Source organism: Lolium perenne, chromosome 1 (genome assembly GCF_019359855.2).
Source record: "Lolium perenne isolate Kyuss_39 chromosome 1, Kyuss_2.0, whole genome shotgun sequence".
Classification (NCBI taxonomy): Eukaryota; Viridiplantae; Streptophyta; class Magnoliopsida; order Poales; family Poaceae; genus Lolium; species Lolium perenne.
Window position 1 is genome coordinate 70,378,713 of NC_067244.2, and position 24,877 is coordinate 70,403,589.

Below are 24,877 nucleotides of genomic sequence, written 5' to 3' on the forward strand. Positions count from 1 at the left end.
ACAACTCGCCCAGGCTCAACTCGCCCCGCAAAACACTGTTACAGACCCCCGCGCATCCCCAGACCCTCACCCCCACCTCCTTCTCTCCTTCTCTCTATCAACCCCGCGGCAACCTGCCGGTCCCCGAGCTCCACCGCCGCCTCGTTGATGCTGGCCTGCGCCGCCACCTTCTCGACGTCGAGCTGCGCCGCCGCCTCGACGCCGGCCTGCGCTGCCGCCACGGATGTGCTCTACCTCTCCCTCGCCGCGTCTCCGCCTCTCCTTAATCGCGCCTCCGCCATTCCACAGACGAGCTTCGCCGCCGCCTTGTCGACACCGAGTTGTGCTGCTGCCTCGACGCTGGCTTGCGCCGCCGCCACGGACGAGCTCCGCGCCGTGTCTCCGCCTCTCCCTTGCTGCCTCTCCCTCGACGCGCCCCTCTACTAACGAGAGCTCTATTCTGCCTCCGGAGGAGCGACGCCGACCCGGCCAGGCAAGGCTGCGCCGTGCTGCCGTTGACGCTCCAGGACGTGGAGGCTCCAGAATTCCCTGGCATGTTCCATGGCGTGGAGCTTAGTTAGGACCCGATTATTTTTTTCTATTTTTTTCAAGGTTGTCTTTGTAAAAAGTTGGAGGTGGGCAGTGCCCTGGTGAGAAGTCGTTCCAAACACACTCTCTATTCAGCCTGTTTCAATGCACACGGGCTAACCAACATACACCAAAATCTTAGGCCAGCTAGTCTGAGGTGGGCAATGCTCAGTGATTCTCATGTGACCCGGTCTACCAAACACACTCTTAGTATCCAGATACTTCTAGATTTAGACAAACCTGGTACGTCTATTTATAGACAGAGAGAGTTCATGATAGTAAAAATGTGGGTTTTCCATGGAATGACTTTGAGACCGTGTAGAATTTTAAGATTTATCCATTAAATTTTGTGTCTAAATTTTTCAGCATTTTCAAAGTGTATTTAAAACTAAATTTAAAAACCGGGAGCATCCAAAACACCACTCCCATATTTTTGTGCAATTTACACAAATACGAGTGATTTTCATAAGACATTTTGAGATACTATGAAACAAATACTCTCTCCAACTATGAATATGCGCGTGTAACTGTGTTAGCGGTCTGGTGGCACAAAAGTTGGCCGGCGAGGGACGGCACGCGTGCTCCGCCCAACAGCCTAAAAGGCGGGCCCACGGAGGCTAATCCCAAGACCTAGGTTTTTGTTTTGTTCGGCTTCGCAACCTGAGATGAGATCGCTCTTTTCGATTTTCGATCGATCGATGGCCATGAACACCTTCTACTTGGGATCGATGAGATGGCAACAAACGAAAAGAGCCACACAATCACACAGATGACAAACCGATCGATACAACTAAACATGCGCGTGGAGCCACACCGATTCGTGCAAAACACACCAAGTTAATTTCTTGCAACGAAAAGGATATATTTGTTTGCGAAAAAACTAATTCCCTCTCTATGGTTGGCATGATCTGATGTCGCGAACCTCGCAAGGACCCGTCGGTGGCTAGGCAGCGGCCAGGGTGACATGGCCAGTGGCGGTGGGCGGCGAGGAGGTGGGTTGTGGCCAGGCCTGATCTACACTCAGATGGGCTCAGACAGGTCGTGGTTCTCCTTCGCCGTCGTCAACTCTTAGTGCTTCTGGGCTTCATCACATAGGTTGAGGAAGCCGGGGGCTCTAGCCGCGACGTGGCTTCCTCCTCCGTCGGAGCGGGGCTACCAGATGCAAGTTGGGAAGTTCCAGATGCCGGTGAAAATTGAGCCCCAACTATCAAAAAAATTCAAGTTTGAAAAATATTCATATTCGAAAGTTGAACAAATTTTGAAATGTAAACACTTTTAAAATTTGAACAATTTTAAAATTTGAACAAGTTTTGAACGGATTTTTGAAATTTGAATTATTTTCCAGTTTTGAATGATTTCCAAATTTTACCACAGATTTTTTCTGAACGATTTCTGAATTTTAAACAAATTTTGAATTTTGTAAGATTTTCAAATTTTGAAAAAAATTAAAATCGTACATTCCTAAAATTTATATACATCAAATTTTGAACAAATTTTAGAAACATAAAAAGAAACATATAAACGTTAGTTTCTTAAAATAAAATTGTAAACAGAAAAAAGATTTAAAATAAAACATATTTACATGATGGGCCTCGACCCAATTAACAGCAGCCGGGTCGGAGCGGTGTGCATGTACCATCGTTCGCTTGGACATCATCCCCGCGTGGGCCAGCCCAATTCCACCACAACGTAAAGATGCACTTACACACCTTGCAGGCATCTTATTCTAAGATCCTTCTACTAATATTAAAAACGTTCAAAATTCGAAAAATATTCAAATCCGAAATTTGTTCAAAATTTGAAAAAGTTCTGATACGCAAAATATTCAAATAAAAAAAACTAAAAATTAAAATGATTCAAATCCGAAAATTGTACAAACATTGAAAAACTCAAACTCAAAAAACTTCAGCCTTTAAAATGGTTCAAATCCGGAAAATGTTCAAAAAAATTAACAACGAAATTTAAAATATTCAAATTCTGATTTTTTTAGAAAATTTGATCAATCCCGGAAAATGTTCAAAATTCAAAAACATTTAAATCTGGAAAATGTTCAAATTTTGAAAAAAAAATCAGATTTAAAAAAATTCAAAAATGTTCTAAATTTGAAAATGTTCAGATTTAAAAATCGTCAAATTTTTGAAAATATTCAAAAAAATAGAAACTATTCAATTTTTTAAATTTTGTAGATTAAAAAATGAAAACAGAAAAACACAATGTAAAAGAAAAACAAAAACAAAAACAGAAAAAGTAAAAGAAAATAGAAAATAGGAACCGTTAGAACAAGAAAAGGTCAACCGAAAACCAAAAAACCAGCGAAATCCAACTAAACCAGAACCATCTAGAATCTTCCCAAAACTGGAAAAATCCAAAACTACTAGGTCAGCCCATTTAGAATCGATGGTTGTGGACAAGGTACGTGTACGCTCGCTCGGGTTGGCTATCCTATACACCGATCAGGTTGGTGCCAACTAGGCACCGGGCCTACCCCATTTTCATTTTTTTATTTTTCGTTTTTCGTTTTTTGTTTTCCGTTTCTGTTTTTCTTTTCCTTTTTGTTTCCTTTTATTTTTTATTTTTTTCAAAATTGATAAGGTTAAATTTAAAAATAGTTCAAATTCGAATACGTTCAAATTTTAAAAATGTTCACAGTTAAAAAATTGTTTGTATTCAAAAAATGTTCAAATTTAAAAAATGTTTATTTTTTGAAAACTAGCAAGGTGGCCTCGCAAATGCGAGGGGATTTGTATGTATCAGCTTTAGCGTGTAATGCTTTCCTAAATAGAATACCAAAGAAATTTGTTCATGATGCAATTAATAAAAGATAGCTTATCCGTTTTTTATAGGTATGATAACTAACTAACCAGATATTTTATTACTTCTTGTGGAATTTTCTTCATCTCATTTTCTATATCCCATTTAAAATATATGTCACTCTTCTAATATATGGCACTCTTCTAATACAACGGTTGATTTTCACATGACTGTTATTGTCTTTTCATATTGCTCATGGCGTGTGTGGACCTTTACACGTAGTATCACTAACAAATCTCTATCGTTTATACACGTAGTATGGATGTTATTCTCTTGTGCTCGTACATGTTACGTAAAATCTTTAAATCTTGATCATTAAATTACAGATCTAACAACTAAAATAATTCTAATGATATGGATTAATCTTGTGTCTCTATTTTAAACATTTGTATTTTGCTTTTAGTATATAATAGAATAGATGTTTAAATTTTGAAAAAATGGTCAATCTTAGAAAATGTTGCAATTTTAGAAAAAAATTCTCTAAAAAATGGTTTTTCTGGAAAAAAATAAAACTTCCGGATTTTTTAAATCAGATTTTAAAAAATCCTTCTTTTTAAAAAGTAGATTCTTTTAGAAAACAAATTCTTTAAAACTTCCGATTTTGGAAAATAGAATTTTTAAAAGAGTTCTGATTTAAAAATATCAATTTTCAAAATAGTCAACTTCTGAAAACGTAAAAAAACAGAAAAAGAAAAAGAAAAAAGGGAAAAAGGAATAAAGAAAAGAGAGCAGGCACTAAGGCCAGCCCATAAGGGGCTCCTGAGGGTGTGCGGCGGAGCGGGTGCGCCGCACCTCTCGGGTGTGCCGCGGACGGGTTCACCTCGTGTTCGCGTTGAGCCTGAAATAGGGTTTACCGGGGGTAAGCGCAGGCTCATCAATTAAACGTCTAATCATCCAAACAAAGCCCAATTGCGCCACGAATTGTTAGCTCAACGCGGCCCATCTCCCTGACCACCTCAACTCACTGTCCTGACAAGGCTCGGCCATTCCCTCAAAAAAAAAAAAGACAAGGCTCGGCCTAGAAAAAACAAAACAGCGATCATCTGAAAAAAAAATGTAGCCACACAAGCTGCATGTATCAACAGAGCACCCAATATCAAATTTGCAGTCACCGATTATAAGTAAAACTAGATGAAACCCCGCGCTTTGCTGCGGAAATTACTGGCAAAATCACAAAATTAAGTAGTAACCTATTTCTGAAATAACAGAATATTGCCGTGAAGAATGAAACAATATTTGAAGTGTAGGCATTTAAATAGTGGCATGTCGAGTCTAGAAAGTGAATACACATCATATATGACTGTTGTAAGCAACATAGTATACTTCAAAGGATTTTTACAATTACTCCAGTATAAATGGAATTTACTTCTTGACCACATGCATATTTTTGTAGAACACAGTCAGCAACTTAGGATCATTAACCCTAAGGATAATGGATGCAGACCACAATATCTCATCAGCGGGATTAGCTTCACATGTATAATGATGGAGCTTTTTCACTAAGTCCAACAATAAAGAAGTTGTTAGGAAAGATCATTTTCCATGTAGCAAAACTTCTAAGTAGGTATGAACTGAAGAAAACCTGCAGGCGCGGCCTTCTGTTTCATTTGTTGGATAAACATGACACCCTCATATATACATGAGAGTCCAGTAAAATTAAATATATCAAATTTATCGTCTCAATATATACCCTAGATAAAGGTAAAAAGAAATATGAGCACTGTTTCCCCCTTAGAAAGAAGGTCTCACCTTTGGAGTACCGGACCTACTCTATAGGAAAAAAGAGCGTGCATGGGAGAATAAAACAGAGCTCTAATGTCGTGCTGATTCATGACAGATTAGTTTTTAAGAAATGGTCGCTCAAAACAGACTACACTGGATACAACATAAGAGTTTATTTCATCTAAAGGAATTGGCCAGCAGAGAGATCAAACCTGAAGACGTTGCAGCTGTTATCGAGAAATAAGTTACTGCAAGGCAGCCACACTTAAGCCCTGATTTCATGGAGGTGACGGCTCCAGGAAGTAGAAAGTGCAGATGACCACTAAACAGTCGATGGATCTACAATAGACCCTACATGTGTATATAGGATGGTGATGGTGGTTATCTTAGGCAGACCTGGGCACCATCGGCAAGTATCAGAAACAGTGCAGGACTGCTGGAGGAGCCAACTGGGAGGTGCCTGCGGAGAAGGCCACCCTGCACGTTAATCGTCAATTACCTGTACAGTGGGATGGGAATGTAGATCACTGCAGAATGTTAACTGCGACATCCCACTTCTTCATGATCTAATGAATCAACTACATCTTTAGCAGACAAAACAAAAAATGAAGAACAACCGATTAAAGTTACATGAATGGAAAAGGCATGATGATTACACCATTATTACCCCGCAGCGAAGCAGACGACTGCATTGACAAACAGAGATCGCAGGAGTGAAATTTCCGGCCGATTATTGCATATATTAATCATAAGAATACCAATATAAGGTGAGGGGCCATTTGGAGTCTGCCGGAAAACTATGACATTGATTCACGAAGCAAATTGCCAATCCAAACTGGGATTCTGTGAGAAATTTATCGCTTTGATTCAGGCAGCAGTTTTCCAATCCAGACTGAAGGCGAGTGTACAGGAGGACCATGGAGATGTGCCCAGTTATAGAAAACCCATGCAGAACTAATCAAATCCTGCAAAGAAAATGAGTGAAAATTGGTTACCTCCTATCGATGATAGCATCACCTTTGGCGAGAGCTTCAATAACATGGTTGTTAAAACATAATATGGAGCAAGAAGATTCAACAATAGCATCCCACGGCAGAAATCGAATGGAGTTTTTCATCCAGACCGCTGGTGTCTCTCCTCATTGCAGCAGACCAAGATGTAGATGCGAGAACTCATTTGATGCTGGAATGTTGTTCTTCCTGATTACTATGCTAACCCTTCAGCAGGCTGAGTCTATACATCAGTAGATGAAGACTTTGGTGGCATCGGTGAGCGAAGCGCGCGGTGTGCTACGGCCTACGAGTGGCAGGCGAGTATGCGAAAGGGAGTTAGTGGCATGGTAATATGTACCGAATGGGAGCGGAGAGGACGGTGGTCTCCTGCTAGGAAGAGGAGAGGATACGCCATCCTAGTGATTAATAATGGAGAATAGAAAACGTCTGTGGCTGTTAGTTTTTTTGTGGCGAAGAGAACTGTAATGAACACCTGAATAATGCTAAACTAATGGGCCTGTCGTGGCCTTGATTAGTGGTCTGAACCTTGACTGTTGATCAGCTTTTAGAAACAGAACGTATGACCAAAAGAAAAGGAGGCCAATGACAGTGGCCAGTTTTTTTAGGTGGCATGCTGCTGACGTGGACAACCTGCATGTTGAGAGAAATCCTCTAGTGGGGGCCTCCTATTTAGAGATAAAAGATATTCAATTGAATATGCAAGCGGTTCCCTCGATGTCCAAACGCCGGGCGACGAATTAAGCCATGTTATGAATGAATTGACAGCACGGAGAAGCAGAAAATAAACATTTAACTACTGAAAGAAACATCACAGACGACAGCACATCTAGCACATTCCTGCATAGTAATCTAGAGTTGATTTGCTTAGTTGTATCCTAGGTTGGACCGCGTCAACCATACGCCCGTGTTTATGTCAGCAACACGTACCTGAACTAGCAGTTGCGGCAGCCAGCTCAGTGTAAAACACAGCAAGATGTATACCATAAGCTGGTTCCATGTGTGTGCGTCTGAAGAAGCTTCGAAATAACATACAAGAGAAAACATCACATCACCGTGTATTGATTTTATTTTATGATGCTTCTCGGTTGACGCAGTTTAAAACTTGTTACAGTGATGTATGTTCCAGGCAATAACCCATGGTATATTATTTTCCAACCGGGCTTCCACCCCTTTCCATTGCAAAAACGGAAAGAACAAGTTCAGTTATGTTACAACGGAGAGGGGTTAGGGAGAAGGGAAGCGAGCTGGGGCAGTGCCAGGAAACCCACTGTGGATACTCGACATCGAGATGTCCACTATGGGGCAAAAACCTGACACCACCTATAACAAGTTCTAGACAAATAGGTTCACACCACACAAACTAAGGGAACAAAACAAAACAACAAAGGAAGCAGCAGTTTCAGCAGCAAAAGCCTGAGATCATCTTCAATTTCCAGCAAACTCGGTCAGCCAGAGCGTCTTTTTTTAGGCTCCCTTGATCAACATAAGCTGCCTCTGGTTTGGCGAAGTTGTTGCACGCCTTGAGTAGACTGTTGCCGCCACCTGAGTCATCTTCTCCACGCCTTCGATCAGATAACTTTTGTCCTCCATTTTTTGTAAACCTGTCCAGTAAACAATCAAAGCCACCGCAAAATATGAAATTTCACTCGGCGATCTCAGGTTATGTTTATCAAACGTGATCTTATTCCTCACATTCCAGATCGCCCAACACACAGCTGCAATGATAATGGTGTAGAACTTCTCAAAGCCAGGGGAATAAGTATGAAGCCAAGCCATGGCTTGCCAAAAAGAAGTAGGGATACATCTCACCCCCATGGCCAAAGCCAAAACCCCCCAAACCACTCTTGAAGTGTTACAGATAAAGAAGATGTGATCATTCGATTCAACTTGTCTACAGAAGGAACAAGTTGGTGATCCGGGCCATTTCTTTCTTTTCATATTCTCTCGAGTAAGGATAGCATCTTGGCAAAGTTGCCACATGAAAATCTTAATTTTCAGTGGCATTTTAGCTTTCCAAATCCACTTGCTATTACATCCGGCTAGGGGCTTTTCCAAGAGAGTGTACACTGATCTGGTAGAGAAAACAACATTCTTGTTCAAAGACCAAACAATTTTATCATCATCATCACAAGGGGGAACCAAGAACAAGATGTTTAAGATATATTGCCAATGATCAATTAATTCACCTCTCAAACGTCTGCGAAAAGGAATTTCAAAATTTGCCTCCCTGCAACTTTTAATGGTACAGTCTTGCATCTGACATAGGTTAAAAAGAACAGGAAATTTTTCACAGAAAGGTTGCTCGCCCATGATAGGATCTTTCCAAAGCCTGGTAATGTTTCCATTTTTCAATACAGTATTACTTTTCTTCCAGCCAAATAAGTATCTTTTACTTTCAAAATTGATTTCCAACAAGGAGAATCATTAAACCTAGAAGTGACCGTAGCCACAGATTTGTTCCTCAGATATCTTGCCTTAACAATTTGCTGCCATAAACCATCCAGGGTGTCTAGTTTCCACCACCACTTGCATAAAAGGCTTATGTTTTGTTTCCTTAGGTCTTTGACACCTAGACCACCTTTCTTTTTTGAACGACAAACTCTGGTCCATTTGACCATATAATATCCTTTTCTCTGCGTTTTCCCATGCCAAAAGAAACGACGTCTATGCTTATCTAGTTTCTCTATGAAGGTCTTATTTAACAAGAACATGCTCATAACATAAGAAAGAAGATTGGATAGACATGCATCAACTAAAGTCAATCTTCCTCCGGAGGAAGAGGCTCCACCAATCCAAGCATCGAGCTTTTTAATGAATTTGCTTTCCACAAAATCCAAGTCAGAATTTTGAAGTGGTATATAGCTACGTACTCGTCATGTCACGCGATTTGCACAAGTACATGTCTTGACAGTACCGGCCATGCAATTGTTACACTCATTGAAGCACTGAATGTTTTCATATTGATTGACCTGTCATAGAATTACATAGTTATTTTCTTCCAGAATGGAGGTAATCCCTGGGCCTCTGCGTCATAGAATTCCATAGTTTGATGAAATTTTAATTTTTTTGTGTAGATACTCGAGGTATGTCGATTGTTGACCCGTAAAGACCGTGGAAGTAGCTCAGAGATATGATCTGCGATGCTATACATGTACGTCTTAATTAGCTAGTTAGAAAAGCTATTCGACATCCAGGGTTTATAACATGTTATTTTTCACTTATGATTTTCTTACCACAACAACAAAAATAGCATAAAAGGGAAATATATGAGTTATAACAGCATAAAAATCATAAAAATATTTAATTTTATGTCATATTTTTCTGTGTCCGGTAAACCAAAAGTTTTATGCCATGTCTATGTTTTCTTCAATAGGTATGTTCTTCTTAATTTTCGAGATATAAGACAAAATTTACATACGGTTAAGAAACCGGCTACGTGTAGAATAACTATATTTTACCTAGATGGCAACGTATGCCTATTTGAGTGTTATATATATGAAACAGACCCGTCGAGTGGGCATGTGAATGCCTGCACTATTATACTGCATACTCACTCACAGATAAAATACACGATACTTATGTGTGAAGCACCAGCTGCAAACGTTTCCACTGCAAAACAGCAGCGCACGGTACTGGATAGCGAGGCAGCTGCAAGGCAACAAGGCCGGCAGAGACCATTTACCATCTTTTATTCAGAACCTGCTGACGATTCCGATGTTTTTCCTCTTTGTCCCCGTCCCCCAATACTTACATTACAGCCCCCTGTGCACTCAGTCACACATTTTGCCATCTCTTCGTCAAAGATCCGTTTACCGATTCCCAAACCCTTGAAATCATCAGAAACTTGATCGATCGGGGATCACCGTAGCGCGCACATGGCGAGCAGCAGCAACAGGGAGCTCACGGCGGGATCAGGCGACGAGATGGCGCGCTCGCCTGATCCGCCGGAGGTTGCAGAGGCGCCGCCCGGAGCTGAGCCTGGGGATGAAGAAGTGGCGCTGGCCGCGCCGCCGGTGCCCGCTGCTGCGGTCAGCCGGCCGTACTACGAGTGCGTCTTCTGCAAGCGCGGGTTCACCACGGCGCAGGCGCTGGGTGGGCACATGAATATCCACCGCCGCGACCGCGCGAAACCCAGCCTACGCGACGCGCCCAGCGGCACCACATCGATATCGTCGGCGTCCCGATACTTCGGGTGCTATAACCAGAACCACCACAACTTCCTGGCGTACCCCCCGCCCCCGGTGCCTCCAGTAACCTCGATGGCGATAAGCAGGACCGGCGGTTTCACCATGAATTACCAGGGCACAGCGGCTGCCACCGGAGTAGTTGACGCGGACGCCTCCGCGAACCCTACCAGTGGCAGTCCCAGGGAGCTGAGCCTGTTCGGTGCAGCAGCTCGTGATCATGGCGGGTCGAGCGAGGCGCCGGAAGGGTCGGAGCGGCAGGAAGGTGAGACGGAGAGGGAGCTGGACCTGGAGCTCAGGCTCGGGCGTCGTCCCAGGCATTGATCTCATGGTAGTGCAACAGCAGTTAGTGCAACTCATAGTCTCATCCACAGGCTGCATATACACATAACGCATTAGTTCATGCATATGGTTTATTGAATGCGTGCATCGTGCGTAATTAATTTGTGATCCTTTTGTTACTGTTATCATTTCTTTCGTTTATATAATGTATGTATATGTATTTTTGGTGTGTGTATATGTTTTGGCCTTTTGATCAATTGAAAATCTTAGGACGACATTGGGACTTACGGAGTACTAGATTCATCTCTCCAAATTATATATTTCCATTCTGCAACTTTGATTTCCTTATTATTAAGTTTCTTTGCTTATTTTAATTTGTCATGTTTGTTTCTGACAAGGTTTCATAGGATGCAGAGATACTTCTTTTTGTTGTAAACTATCAAAGTGGCCCACAAATTCGATGGCATTATATTTATTGGATAATACATAAATGATAAATAAATATATGATTTCACATATATATGTTACTTTTTTCGTCCACATTAACATGGCATAATTGTGTTGCGTGCTCTAACTTTGACCCTCAATTGATCAATGATAAATAATAATTATGGTATTAAAAATATACATTAGAAAATGTTTTCAAATACAAATTTAGTGTATGACTTTTTATATCACATAAATGATAAACCACATTCATTAATAAATTTGATATGAAAACATGAACATCTAAATAGGTTTGCGTCATTTAAATTTGGACACAGGTGGTATATGTTAGAAAAAATATATAGATTTAAAATCAACACAAATACTATAATAAAATGATCACATATTTGGAGTAACATCATGTTTAATTTGTGCATAAAATTATTCTGCCAGTTTTGGAAATAGAATATGAAAGAAAAAATAATTCATTTGTATATGATACTTGTTTACCAAATTAAACTAAAGTTCGGCCCATGATGTGGTGTTGAATTACTATGCTATGATAATATTCAGATTATCGTTCAGCAATCAAAATCAATTTTGTTATGGTCCAAAAACTAACTAAATTCTACCAATGATGTTTAGTTGATATTTCTAAAAGCATATAAAAATAAATTAAATTATGATACGGAATATCCTCGCTAATAACCATGTAAACACTGAGAATTTTATTGTAAATTCTTAGTGTATTTCTTTCCCTTACTTTAGACTCTTTATTTACGTATTTTACGTTCTACCTTTTAAAATATGTGAAACGTTCATCAAATAATATGTACACTATAGACACGAAAGTATTTGAAAATGTGACACACCAACAATCAAAGTGACAATCTTAGCTCCATTGGTTTCACCTAGTAAGAATCATTATTGTTTGTCTTGTAAGGATCTTTGTCTACTATCATCCTAAAAATATCTCGAGCATATTATTCTTGTATTTTCATCACTAAAGGAACTTAATAATCTAAAATTGATGTTAAAATTAACTATTAACTTTGATAAGTGCAATATCAAATAAGTATATTTTACTCTAGCAGAATGACATCGGCCTCTCTGGTTTTTGAATACTTACACACACCCCTTATTGATAATCTTTACCCCATCAATTTTCACTTGCTAAGTAGCCCACTGACATACATACTGATAGAGAATATTAATAAATACAATTTGGCATGCATGGATACTATTTTTCGTCACTGGTTAACCTACCATGAATAGTATCACTATCGGCAAACTCAAAATAATTGTACAAAAAATATTTGTGTTCATTAACTTCCTTCACTAATTGTACGGAAATGGTTTTAGATTATTCATAGATGGTTGACCATTGTCATACTCTTTGACTTTATTTCTGTGATGCACGTGGGTTTTTTAGTTGGAAATTAAATTTTCATATGCACCAACTAAAAATTCCCTAACTTTGAATGTTTCTTAAATATGTAGAAGGTGTCCTCCTTAGTTTTTGTGTTACATCCATATCAATACTAATACGTCCGTTAATTGATAGAATTATGATTCTTCAAGTCTTAAATCTTTGGCCTTGATATTTCCATGAATCTCATTTATTGTAGTGTCCATATATTGTAATCTATGTCGGTCATATCATGTTGAAGGGCACCACCATATTTGTTACCTCAACCATGCACGTTCATATACGACAAACATAAGTCGAAGTTGTTGAGCCGACATACGAGATCTTGGGAGAGCTTATATTTTAGAGTGTCCATGGAAACCGCCATGGGTTCTTTTCTCAGGTGTAGTCAATTGCCTACATAGCTTAGCTACCACTTCTAGCAAACTAGCTAGAACTAATACTCCATTCACCATAGATGTTTTGAAACACGCGGAGGAAACTACCCCTCAGAGAATCTCTCTAGCCGATCCCTTATGATTTAGCACTCTATTCGGCCAAGTATCCTTTAACTCTCCTTATATTTAGTCCTCTAAAAAAATCGGTTCCTAGGTGATCCCCTAAAATTAACTCCCTAAAAGAATCGGTTTTGTTGCAATTACACATAAACATAGTCATAAATCCATAGCATAGTCATACAAATTCATAACATCATCATAAAAATCACTAAAATAGTCGCATAGTGCATACGAATCACTAACATAGTCGCATAGTGCACACAAATCACTAACATGGTCGCATAGATCATATTGCTCTATCTTCTTCACTTGATCAACCCTAGCTAGCATTGGAACTCATAACAAGAATGTGACCCTATTTAAGAGTGATGCTAGTGATCTAGTTTCTTCACTTGTGTTGGTGAATTTCTTACCAAAATTAATCAAATGGTTGCTTTCGACTCTAAGAGTGTAATGCCTCCTGAAGAAGAACTTGATCAATACATGCGGAATGATCATGCATTATTGTCATCTTCTACCTTTTTCACATGAAAGGGCAAAAAAAATACATTGTTGGAGTTGTGTTGAATGCCATTGGTGGTTCCTCGGGATGAAAAGGGAAGGACGCTACCGGCAATGAGTCGGGCGCTCCCTACAACAGTGAGAGCTTGCGTAGAGACCGGCTCAGCCTATTCCATCTCCATGGACCCGAGACGATAGATTGAACGAATCGGATGGGGCATGGGTGCTTCGAGACCGCTGGATGTCGACGGAGGGGCTCAGAGGAGGTCCCCAGAACAAGTTTTTGGCGACAACATGCCGGTCAGATTCTAGCAACGACAACCTCCGCCGAGCGAGTCATAGTGGGGCAGGAAGTCGGCGAACGCTACAGGGGGCAGGCAGACGCTATGGGGTATCAACAAATGCGCCATCAGTGATGGTGCGGTGTGGGTGGGGGAGTTTATGGGTGGAGGGTGTGTGGCCGAGTTTTACCCTATGGAGGATGCAACTGAGTATATTTAGGGGCCAGGGTGGCCCAGGAGTAAATTTTTTAGTCCTCTAACCGGTTTGTGGGTTCGTCTAGGTGTGATTATTTAAAAGAGTAAAACCAAAATTCTACTAAACAATTATAAGGGATCGACTAGAGATGCTCATAGTCGGTTTCTAGAAGAAACATGATGTAGTTAGCTGCAGACAAAGTCGGGTAGTTTATAGAAGAGGAATATACACTTTTCATCCCACAACTTGCACCAAAGGAGCATTTTAGTCCCATGACTTGCAAAGGGTGCACGGGTGGTACCACAACTTGCTTTGCATGGATAATTAAGTCCAATTAGTCCGAACTTCTCCACGTTAGTTGTTAACAGGATCAAAAAATTAAAATTAGTCAAAGAGAGAAGAAGAAAAATCCATTATGGTTCCCTACGTGTCTAGCAGTCCAATTGTTTTGGGAAGAGACCCCCTTTTCGCAAAGAATTTGCATATACCGGGAGCATTTCATCTTGGTGACCTCGTGGAAGAACCTTGTGCTACATCCAGTTTCTTCTCTGCCCTCCTTGTTTTCTCCTATCGCGGCGGTGCGTGTGCTGGAGGTGAAGGTGGACATATGATCGCGAAAAAAATTCTTATTTTAGGGGCTGAAATGTGGTGACCCTGCATACCACTGCATGTTGTAGTATGCCAGTCGTTGACAGAACATGTGCGAAGTACCAATCCGCAAATATTAAATCCCTCAGAGTAGTACAATATAACCATAGTTGGTCTTTATTTCACTCACTTAAGATTACAAGCCATATATGTACATCACATTGGAGCTCCTCCTAGATCCATAGAGGATAACTCAAAGGTTCTAGGTGAACCCTACTTAACTTATACAATATAGGTCTAAGAAGGCTTAGTACCATTTTTACTCGAGCAGCTAAATACTATAGAGTTCGTGCTGCTCGACTACTACTACTACTACTACTACTACTACTACTCGGGTTTCTACAACGTTGTCTTCTTCCGGAACATCCCCGGTTCCGTACACGATAAAGTTGTATACCTCCTCTACTCCTCCAGAGAGGTCTAGTTCTTCATAGCAGATCCCATCTGCTCCTTCCGGTCCTTCATTGGCCTCCTCCAGGTGATTCAAACAATCTAAGTATGGGATTATAAGAGGTATGAGTACGAGCGTACTCAATAAATTCATTATAGGAAAGAGGTGTTTTATGCACTAGCTACGGCATTAGACCAGAAAGTAAAATGCCAATGCATGTTTTTATAAGCACTTCTTTAAAAGGTTGCTTTTATTCCGAAGAGCTATGTCCGTCAGCCTTCACCGGGTGTCTAGAACTTCATGGGGTTCCTTTCCAGCCGCGTTCGCTGTTCCAAAACCCGGAATAGGGAGTGACAGGTCACGATTCATTACACTCTGCAGAGGTGCGTTGCTTTAGCCATAAGAGATCTTAACCTTAGTGCCAACCGGGCAGCTTTCTCGTCCACACTTCCGTGGTGCGAGGCCCGGTATAAGGTCCTAGCCAATCATTGCGTTTCTCCGTGACCCCGAACACTCACCCTTTGTTGCAGTTCCGACCTTGGGTCCTCGCTGGTCAGCGTATCCATTGGATACCATATGACCTCGACTAATATCGGGTATCACGACATCGATACCTTCGTCGGCCTGCTGCAACCCATCATAGACCACATTACCTTGAGGACTTGGGAGTTCCCCACCCACTCCAGCTGTCCCTCGGGATTCAACTGACTACGGTAAGCACATCCATTGATGAACGAGAGGAAGACACACAACTGACTACTCTGTCCCACTCCAGATCTTATGGTTAACACGGGTATTATGGCATAAGAATCACTGGACGATATTTGTTGTTAATCCTAGATGGATATAAACCCATTGCAATGGAACCTCCACCATACTCATACCGTGGTTCCATTGCCCACCACATAGTCATATTCATAGTTATGAAAATAGTATTTTGCTTTTCATGCAAGAGTGATAAGTATAGTACTTTGCAGGTAATATGATAAAAAAAATACTCAAAGTGACATGAGCAAGCGATGAACTTGCCTGGTGACTGCAAGGTAGTGCAGTTGGATTGTTTGGACTGACCCTGGTCCTCTATTTGTGAAAGGTAGCATCATTGTCCGATAAGGGCAATGGTTAAAGATTCAAATATGCATGAATTTGATTTTTAGGGTTGTTCCCCCTTCCCGATGTTTAATTCTTTAATATCTGAGGTGGCGAATAAGCACAATTTATAATACTCCTTAAGAGCTATTAAATAATTCTTGGTTATTTGTATTGAGGTGTTTAATCAAAGGAAATATTTATTTTCTTTGATTTCCAATTTATTTAGAATAATTATGAAATTCTTCTTCTTTTAATTATTAAAAAATTGATGACTTATTTATTCAATTTTATTGGTAGTATTTCCTCATATTCTTTCTTAAAATTTATTCAATTTATGATGAGAGTATTAGATTTGAATAGCTCTCAAAATTTTAAGTGGTCTACATATTTTTTTTTTATTTTTTAGAGTTATTTTAGGGTTTTTAGATTTAATTTCAAATTTTAAATAAAACCCTATGGTCAAAAGACCATTTTGCCTCTCCTAGGCCCACATGTCAAACCGACCGAGCGGTTAGGTTGGACCAGCCCGTTGGGCTCAGCCCAACCGACTCAGTCGCTCGCGTCGCCCTCCTCGTGATCTAACCCTAATCACCTCTCTCGCTCCCGCGACTCCGTGTCACCGTCGTCGTCGCCGGCGTCTCTCGGCCGTCTCCGGTGGTCTCTGGCAGCGGGAATGGGTCGCAATCGATCTATCTCACGACGCCGCTCACTTCCATCCGCCTCGATCTGGAGATTGTGTCGCCTCCGCTCGTCCCCGACCCCCCTTCTGTGGCTAGGGTTACGGGATCCTGATACGTCTCCAACGTATCTATAATTTCTGATGTTCCATGCTTGTTTTATGACAATACCTACATGTTTTGTTCACACTTTATATCATTTTTATGCGTTTTCCGGAACTAACCTATTGACGAGATGCCGAAGTGCCAGTTCCTGTTTTCTGCTGTTTTTGGTTTCAGAAATCCTAGTAAGGAAATATTCTCGGAATTGGACGAAATCAACGCCCAGCATCTTAGAATCCCACGAAGCTTCCAGAACACCCGAGAGCCACCATAGGAGGGCCCTGTGGGCCCCAGATGACAGGCCGGCGCGGCCAGGGGGTGGGCCGCGCCCCCTGTTGTGTCACCGCCTCGTCGACCTTCCGACTCCGCCTCTTCGCCTATATAAAGGTCCCTGACCTAAAACATCGATACGGAAAAGCCACGGCACGAGAAACCTTCCAGAGCCGCCGCCATCGCGAAGCCAAGATTCGGGGGACAGAAGTCTCTGTTCCGGCACGCCGCCGGGACGGGGAATTGCCCCCGGAGTCGTCTCCACCGCCGTCTCCACCGCCATCTTCACCGCCATCACTATCTCCATGATGAGGAGGGAGTAATTCACCCCCGGGGCTGAGGGCTCCGCTGTAGCTATGTGGTTCATCTCTCTCTCTTTGTGATCTAGTTGAATATCATCTATGTGCTACTCTAGTGATGTTATTAAAGTAGTCTATTCCTCCTCCATGATGTAATGGTGATAGTGTGTGCATCATGTAGTACTTGGTATATGCTATGATTGTGATCTCTTGTAGATTATGAAGTTAACTATTACTATGATGGTATTGATGCAATTTATTCCCCCTTTCATAGTCTGTCGGTGACGGTGTGCATGCTATGTTAGTACTCGGTATAATTGTGTTGATCTATCATGCACTCTAAGGTTATTTAAATATGAATATCGAATGTTGTGGAGCTTGTTAACTCCGGCATTGAGGTGCTCTTGTAGCCCTACACAACTAGCGGTGTTCATCATCCAACAAGAGAGTGTAGAGTGGTTCTATTATGTGATCATTGTTGAGAGTGTCCACTAGTGAAAGCAGGATCCCTAGGCCTTGCTTCCAAGCATCGAATCTCTGTTTATTTATTATTTTGTTGCATGTTTACTCGCTGCCATATTTTATTCAGATTGCTATTACCACTCATATACATCCATATTACTTGCATCTCACTATCTATTTGCCGAACTAGTGCACCTATACATCTGACAAGTGTATTAGGTGTGTTGGGGACACAAGAGACTTCTTGCATTGTGATCGCAGGGTTGCTTGACAGGGATATCTTTGACCTCTTCTTCCCTGAGTTCGATAAACCTTGGGTGATCCACTTAAGGGAAAACTTGCTGCTGTTCTACAAACCTCTGCTCTTGGAGGCCCAACATTGTCTACAGGAAAAGAAGCGTGAGTAGACATCAAGCACTTTTCTGGCGCCGTTGCCGGGGAGGAAAGGTAAAAGGTACTCACACTCTGGATCTCGGCTACTAAGCTATTTTCCGGCGCCGTTGTAAGTGCTCGAAGCTATTTCCTTTAGATCCTGCAATCGCATCTTTTTGTTTCTTGTTTTACACTAGTTTGGCATAATGGAAAGCAACATGGAGCTTTTTATTCTTTTTCCTGAGTTAAGACATGGATGGTTTGATGCGAAAATTAAAAAACCCATGGAACATATTAGTATGAACACTTTGAACACCATTGTTGCTAATGATATGGAAAATTCTAAGCTTGGGGAAGCTGGCTTTGATGAGCATGATATTTTTAGTCCCCCGAGCATTGAGGAGAAAATTTACTTTGATGATACTTTACCTCCTATTTATGATGATTATAATGATAGTGGTCTTTTGGTGCCGCCTGTTATGGAGGATAAATTTGATTATGATTACAATATGCCTCCTATATTTGATGATGAGAATAATAATAATAGCTACTTTGTTGAATTCGCTCCCACTATTGCTAATAAAATTGATTATGCTTATGTGGAGAGTAATAATTTTATGCATGAGACTCATGATAAGAATGCTTTATGTGATAGTTATATTGTTGAGTTTGCTCATGATGCTACTGGACATTATTATGAGAGAGGAAAATATGGTGGTAGAAATTTTCATGTTACTAAAACACCTCTCTATATGCTTAAAATTTTGAAGTTGAGCTTGTCTAGTTTTCCTATGCCTGTTGCATTATGCCTACATAACTTGTTTATTTACAAGATTCCAATGCATAGGAAGCATGTTAGGCTTAAATGTGTTTTGAATTTGCTTCTTGATGCTCTCTTTTGCTTCAAATACTATTTCTTGCGAGTGCATCATTAAAACTGCTGAGCCCATCTTAATGGCTATAAAGAAAGCACTTCTTGGGAGATAACCCATGTGTTATTTTGCTACAGTACTTTTATTTTATATTTGTGTCTTGGAAGTTGTTACTTCTGTAGCAACCTCTCCTTATCTTAATTTTGTTGCATTGTTGTGCCAAGTAAAGTCTTCATACTAGATTTGGATTACTGCGCAGAAACAGATTTCTTGCTGTCACGAATCTGGGCCTAATTCTCTGTAGGTAACTCAGAAAATTCTGCCAATTTACGTGAGTGATCCCCAGATACGTACGCAACTTTCATTCAATTTGAGCATTTTCATTTGAGCAAGTCTGGTGCCTCTATAAAATTCGTTTTTACGGACTGTTCTGTTTTGACAGATTCTGCCTTTTATTTCGCATTGCTTCTTTTGCTATGTTGAATGGATTTCTTTATTCCGTTAACTTTCAGAAGCTTTGGGCAATGTCCAGAAGTGTTAAGAATGAATGTGTCACCTCTGAACATGTGAATTTTTGATTATGCACTAACCCTCTAATGAGTTGCTTTGAGTTTGGTGTGGAGGAAGTTTTCAAGGGTCAAGAGAGGAGGATGATACAATATGATCAAGGAGAGTGAAAGCTCTAAGCTTGGGGATGCCCCGGTGGTTCATCCCTGCATATTTCAAGAAGACTCAAGCATCTAAGCTTGGGGATGCCCAAGGCATCCCCTTCTTCATCGACAAATTATCAGGTTTCTCCCTTGAAACTATATTTTTATCCGGTCACATCTTATGTACTTTACTTGGAGCGTCTGTATGTTTTTATTTTTGTTTTTGTTTGAATAAATGCTTGTGTGGGAGAGATACACGCTCCGCTGGTTCATATGAACACATGTGTTCTTAGCTTCTAATGTTCATGGCGAAGGTTGAAACTGCTTCGTTAATTGTTATATGGTTGGAAACGGGAAATGCTATATGTAGTAATTGGTATGATGTCTTGAATAACTTGATACTTGGCAATTGTTGTGCTCATAATTAAGCTCTTGCATCATATACTCTGCGCCTATTAATGAAGAAATACATAGAGCTTGCTAAAATTTGGTTTGCATGACTGGTCTCTCTAAGGTCTAGATATTTTCTAGTAAGGGTTTGAATAACAAGGAAGACAGTGTAGAGTCTTATAATGCTTGCAATATGTTTTTATGTGAGTTTTGCTGTACCGGTTCATACTTGTGTTTGCTTCAAATAACCTTGCTAGCCTAAGCCTTGTATTGAGAGGGAATACTTCTCATGCATCCAAAATCCTTGAGCCAATAACTATGCCACTTGTGTCCACCATACCTACCTACTACATGGTATTTCTCCGCCATTCCAAAGTAAATTGCTTGAGTGCTACCTTTAAAATTTCCATTCTCTATCTTTGCAATATATAGCTCATGGGACAAATAGCCTAAAAACTATTATGGTATTGAATATGTACTTATGCATTTTATCTCTTATAAGTTGCTTGTTGAGCGATAACCATGTTCCTGGGGACGCCATCAACTACTCTTTGTTGAATATCATGTGAGTTGCTATGCATGTTCGTCTTGTCTGAAGTAAGGGCGATTTACCATGAGTTGAATGATTTGAGCATGCATATTGTTAGAGAAGAACATTGGGCCGCTAACTAAAGCCATGATCCATGGTGGAAGTTTCAGTTTTGGACAAATATCCTCAATCTCATATGAGAAAATTAATTGTTGTTGAATGCTTAAGCATTAAAGAGGAGTCCATTATCTGTTGTCTATGTTGTCCCGGTATGGATGTCTAAGTTGAGAATAATCAAAAGCGAGAAATCCAATGCGAGCTTTCTCCTTAGACCTTTGTACAGGCGGCATAGAGGTACCCCTTTGTGACACTTGGTTAAAACATATGTATTGCGGTGATAATCCAGGTAATCCGAGCTAATTAGGACAAGGTGCGGGCACTATTAGTATACTATGCATGAGGCTTGCAACTTGTAGGATATAATTTACATGATGCATATGCTTTATTACTACCGTTGACAAAATTGTTTCTTGTTTTCAAAATAAAAGCTCTAGCACAAATATAGCAATCAATGCTTCCCTCTGCGAAGGGCCTTTCTTCTACTTTTATGTTGAGTCAGTTTACCCATTTCTCCCTATCTTAGAAGCAAACACTTGTGTTAACTGTGCATTGATTCCTACATACTTGCATATTGCACTTGTTATATTACTTTATGTTGACAATATCCACGAGATATACATGTTATAAGTTGAAAGCAACCGCTGAAACTTAATCTTCCTTTGTGTTGCTTCAATACCTCTACTATGAATTTATTGCTTTATGAGTTAACTCTTATGCAAGACTTATTGATGCTTGTCTTGAAAGTACTATTCATGAAAAGTCTTTGCTATATGATTCAGTTGTTTAATCATTGTCTTTACCATTGCTTTGAATCGCTGCATTCATCTCATATGCTTTACAATAGTATGATTAAGATCATGTTGGTAGCATGTCACTTCAGAAATTATCTTTGTTATCGTTTACCTACTCTAGGATGAGTAGGAACTAAGCTTGGGGATGCTGATACGTCTCCAACATATCTATAATTTCTGATGTTCCATGCTTGTTTTATGACAATACCTACATGTTTTGTTCACACTTTATATCATTTTTATGCGTTTTCCGAAACTAACCTATTGACGAGATGCCGAAGTGCCAGTTCCTGTTTTCTGCTTTTTTTGGTTTCAGAAATCCTAGTAAGGAAATATTCTCGGAATTGGACGAAATCAACGCCCAGCATCTTAGAATCCCACGAAGCTTCCAGAACACCCGAGAGCCACCAGAGGAGGGCCCTGTGGGCCCCAGATGACAGGCCGGCGCGGCCAGGGGGTGGGCCGCGCCCCCCTGTTGTGTCACCGCCTCGTCGACCTTCTGACTCCGCCTCTTCGCCTATATAAAGGTCCCTGACCTAAAACATAAATACAGAAAAGCCACGGCACGAGAAACCTTCCAGAGCCGCCGCCATCGCGAAGCCAAGATTCGGGGGACAGAAGTCTCTGTTCCGGCACGCCGCCGGGACGGGGAATTTCCCCCGGAGTCATCTCCACCGCCGTCTCCACCGCCATCTTAACCGCCATCGCTGTCTCCATGATGAGGAGGGAGTAATTCACCCCCGGGGCTGAGGGCTCCGCTGTAGCTATGTGGTTCATCTCTCTCTCTTTGTGATCTAGTTGAATATCATCTATGTGCTACTCTAGTGATGTTATTAAAGTAGTCTATTCCTCCTCCATGATGTAATGGTGACAGTGTGTGCATCATGTAGTACTTGGTATATGCTATGATTGTGATCTCTTGTAGATTATGAAGTTAACTATTACTATGATGGTATTGATGCAATTTATTCCCCCTTTCATAGTCTGTCAGTGACGGTGTGCATGCTATGTTAGTACTCGGTATAATTGTGTTGATCTATCATGCACTCTAAGGTTATTTAAATATGAATATCGAATGTTGTGGAGCTTGTTAAATCCGGCATTGAGGTGCTCTTGTAGCCCTACACAACTAGTGGTGTTCATCATCCAACAAGAGAGTGTAGAGTGGTTCTATTATGTGATCATTGTTGAGAGTGTCCACTAGTGAAAGCAGGATCCCTAGGCCTTGCTTCCAAGCATCGAATCTCCGTTTGTTTACTGTTTTGTTGCATGTTTACTCGCTGCCATATTTTATTCAGATTGCTATTACCACTCATATACATCCATATTACTTGCATCTCACTATCTCTTTGCCGAATTAGTGCACCTATACATCTGACAAGTGTATTAGGTGTGTTGGGGACACAAGAGACTTCTTGCATTGTGATCGCAGGGTTGCTTGAGAGGGATATCTTTGACCTCTTCCTCCCTGAGTTCGATAAACCTTGGGTGATCCACTTAAGGGAAAACTTGTTGCTGTTCTATAAACCTCTGCTCTTGGAGGCCCAACACTGTCTACAGGAAAAGAAGCGTGAGTAGACATCAGATCCGCGGCGATGTTTGTCGCGTTGATGCTCCTAGGCACCGTGGTGATGTCGAGAGCACGCTGGTGGTGCGCCGGAGCAGTGGTGCTCGATCTTGGCCTGGCGCCGCCGTGACCAGGTGTGTGCCGTCGTGCCGCCATGGCACGCCTACAGCGCCTAGCTCCAGGTACGCCTCCTGTTCTTCTCTTCCTCTCTTCTCCTCTCCTTCTCCATGCCCTGGTCACTGGCCATGCCTTCCTCTCTGAGGTTGCTGGCAATGCCATGCTGCTCCCTTGTTGTGCATGCTACTGTTGTTGTTCTTGCGCTACTACTTGGCCTGCTACTGTGCTATTGGCTGCTGCTATGCTCTAATGCATGATCTACTGCTATGTTGTTAGCTGTTGTATGCTTTATATGCCATGAACTGCTGTTGTTGTTTGATACGTCTCCAATGTATCTATAATATCTAATGTTCCATTCTAGTTTTATGACAACTAGCACAAATACCCGTGCGTTGCTACGGGCTAAAATTTATTATTTAACAATCTTGCGCAACCAACCCCCTAACACATGCATGTCGCGCAATGTGTACTACCTTCATGGTCTCAGCCCTTATTTACCGTGTCCTTCACCGATCATTGCAAATCGATGCAAGAAAAGACCAGGATAGCTAATGACTGAAAATCCTCGTGTCACCAGTTTAAATATGGTTCCTGGTAGAGAAAAAAAATCTATGGAATAGGTATTGATACGTTAAACCGGAAACAACTTTTCATGGGAACTATAATTTTTTGGTGGCTTAGGAATCTAATAATCTTGGTCATTAGTAGATGCATAGGAGCTTTCAGCTGACATTTTCCAGAAAAGTCTTTTTGAGGAAGCATCAATATCTGTTGGATTGAACCACTTGGAAAAATCTTTGGTGATTTCTATAAGAATTTAATTAAAATTAACACCATGAAGCACGTAAATGTAAAGCATCATAGAGATGCATCACTTGAGTCTTAACTGCAATGGAGTTGAAAGCATACAACTTCATTGTTGATCAGTATATTTTGGAACTCGTTTCAGACATCCATGCCGTTTCCATTAAAATGGTTTTGAAGTTGTGGGTCATGTGTGACTCAACTCAAATAATATTAGTGTTCATAATTTGATTACTGAAATGCAGCTACACTTATTCTAATGGAAACTACAACACTTATTCTAATGCAAAAGTCAACAATACGCACTTTTTTTTGTGTGGATGTGTCATGTACTCATGTGTAGGAGTAGGACGTAGAGTTCTCAAACATAAAAGGTAATCCTAATTAGCATTTCCAGTGGCACATGTTCGCAAGTATAGTATTATCCTTGCAACAACGGATGCTAATTCTCTATTATCTGCTGCTTATGAACTAATTTATAACTGATGTTGTGCAGACTTACGTGAGCATTTTATCGAGCAGGTTGTATGCACTGCCGAGTCGTACTTGTACACACGTCCACACGCGAGGTCCAGCACGTGAGGTGCAGCAGCTACGCAGTCCAGAGGAGACAGCATCCTCATCACGGTGTCGTTGAGCTTCACTCTCGGCTCGGTGCGGGACAGGTTGCAGGGAAGCCACGCGTTGACGCTCCTCCGGCAGGAACATCCACACCTACGATGCAGCAGGTTAGCCAGCACCTGCGCGCCAGGCTTCAGCGGCTAGCGCCTGCGCGGCCGTGAAGTTCCCCACAGGGAGGACGTACACGACGTGCG

General features: G+C 41.1%; 2 protein-coding genes across 2 annotated transcripts in view; one reads left to right on the forward strand and one right to left on the reverse strand.

Moving 5' to 3' along the window:
* The first annotated feature begins 9,988 nt into the window (after nt 1–9,988).
* LOC127332060 (uncharacterized) lies at nt 9,989–10,621 on the forward strand. Its single transcript, XM_051358313.1, has one exon. It carries the CDS (start codon nt 9,989–9,991, stop codon nt 10,619–10,621), a length of 633 nt encoding a protein of 210 aa, XP_051214273.1.
* Nucleotides 10,622–24,538: 13,917 nt separating this feature from the next.
* The window catches only part of LOC127343959 (uncharacterized), a 120,377-nt gene continuing 120,038 nt past the window's right edge, over nt 24,539–24,877 (reverse strand). The window contains exon 6 of the mRNA XM_071822218.1: nt 24,539–24,776. Within this exon, the coding sequence (XP_071678319.1) occupies nt 24,539–24,776 (238 nt within the window). The remainder of the gene's footprint in view (nt 24,777–24,877) is intronic.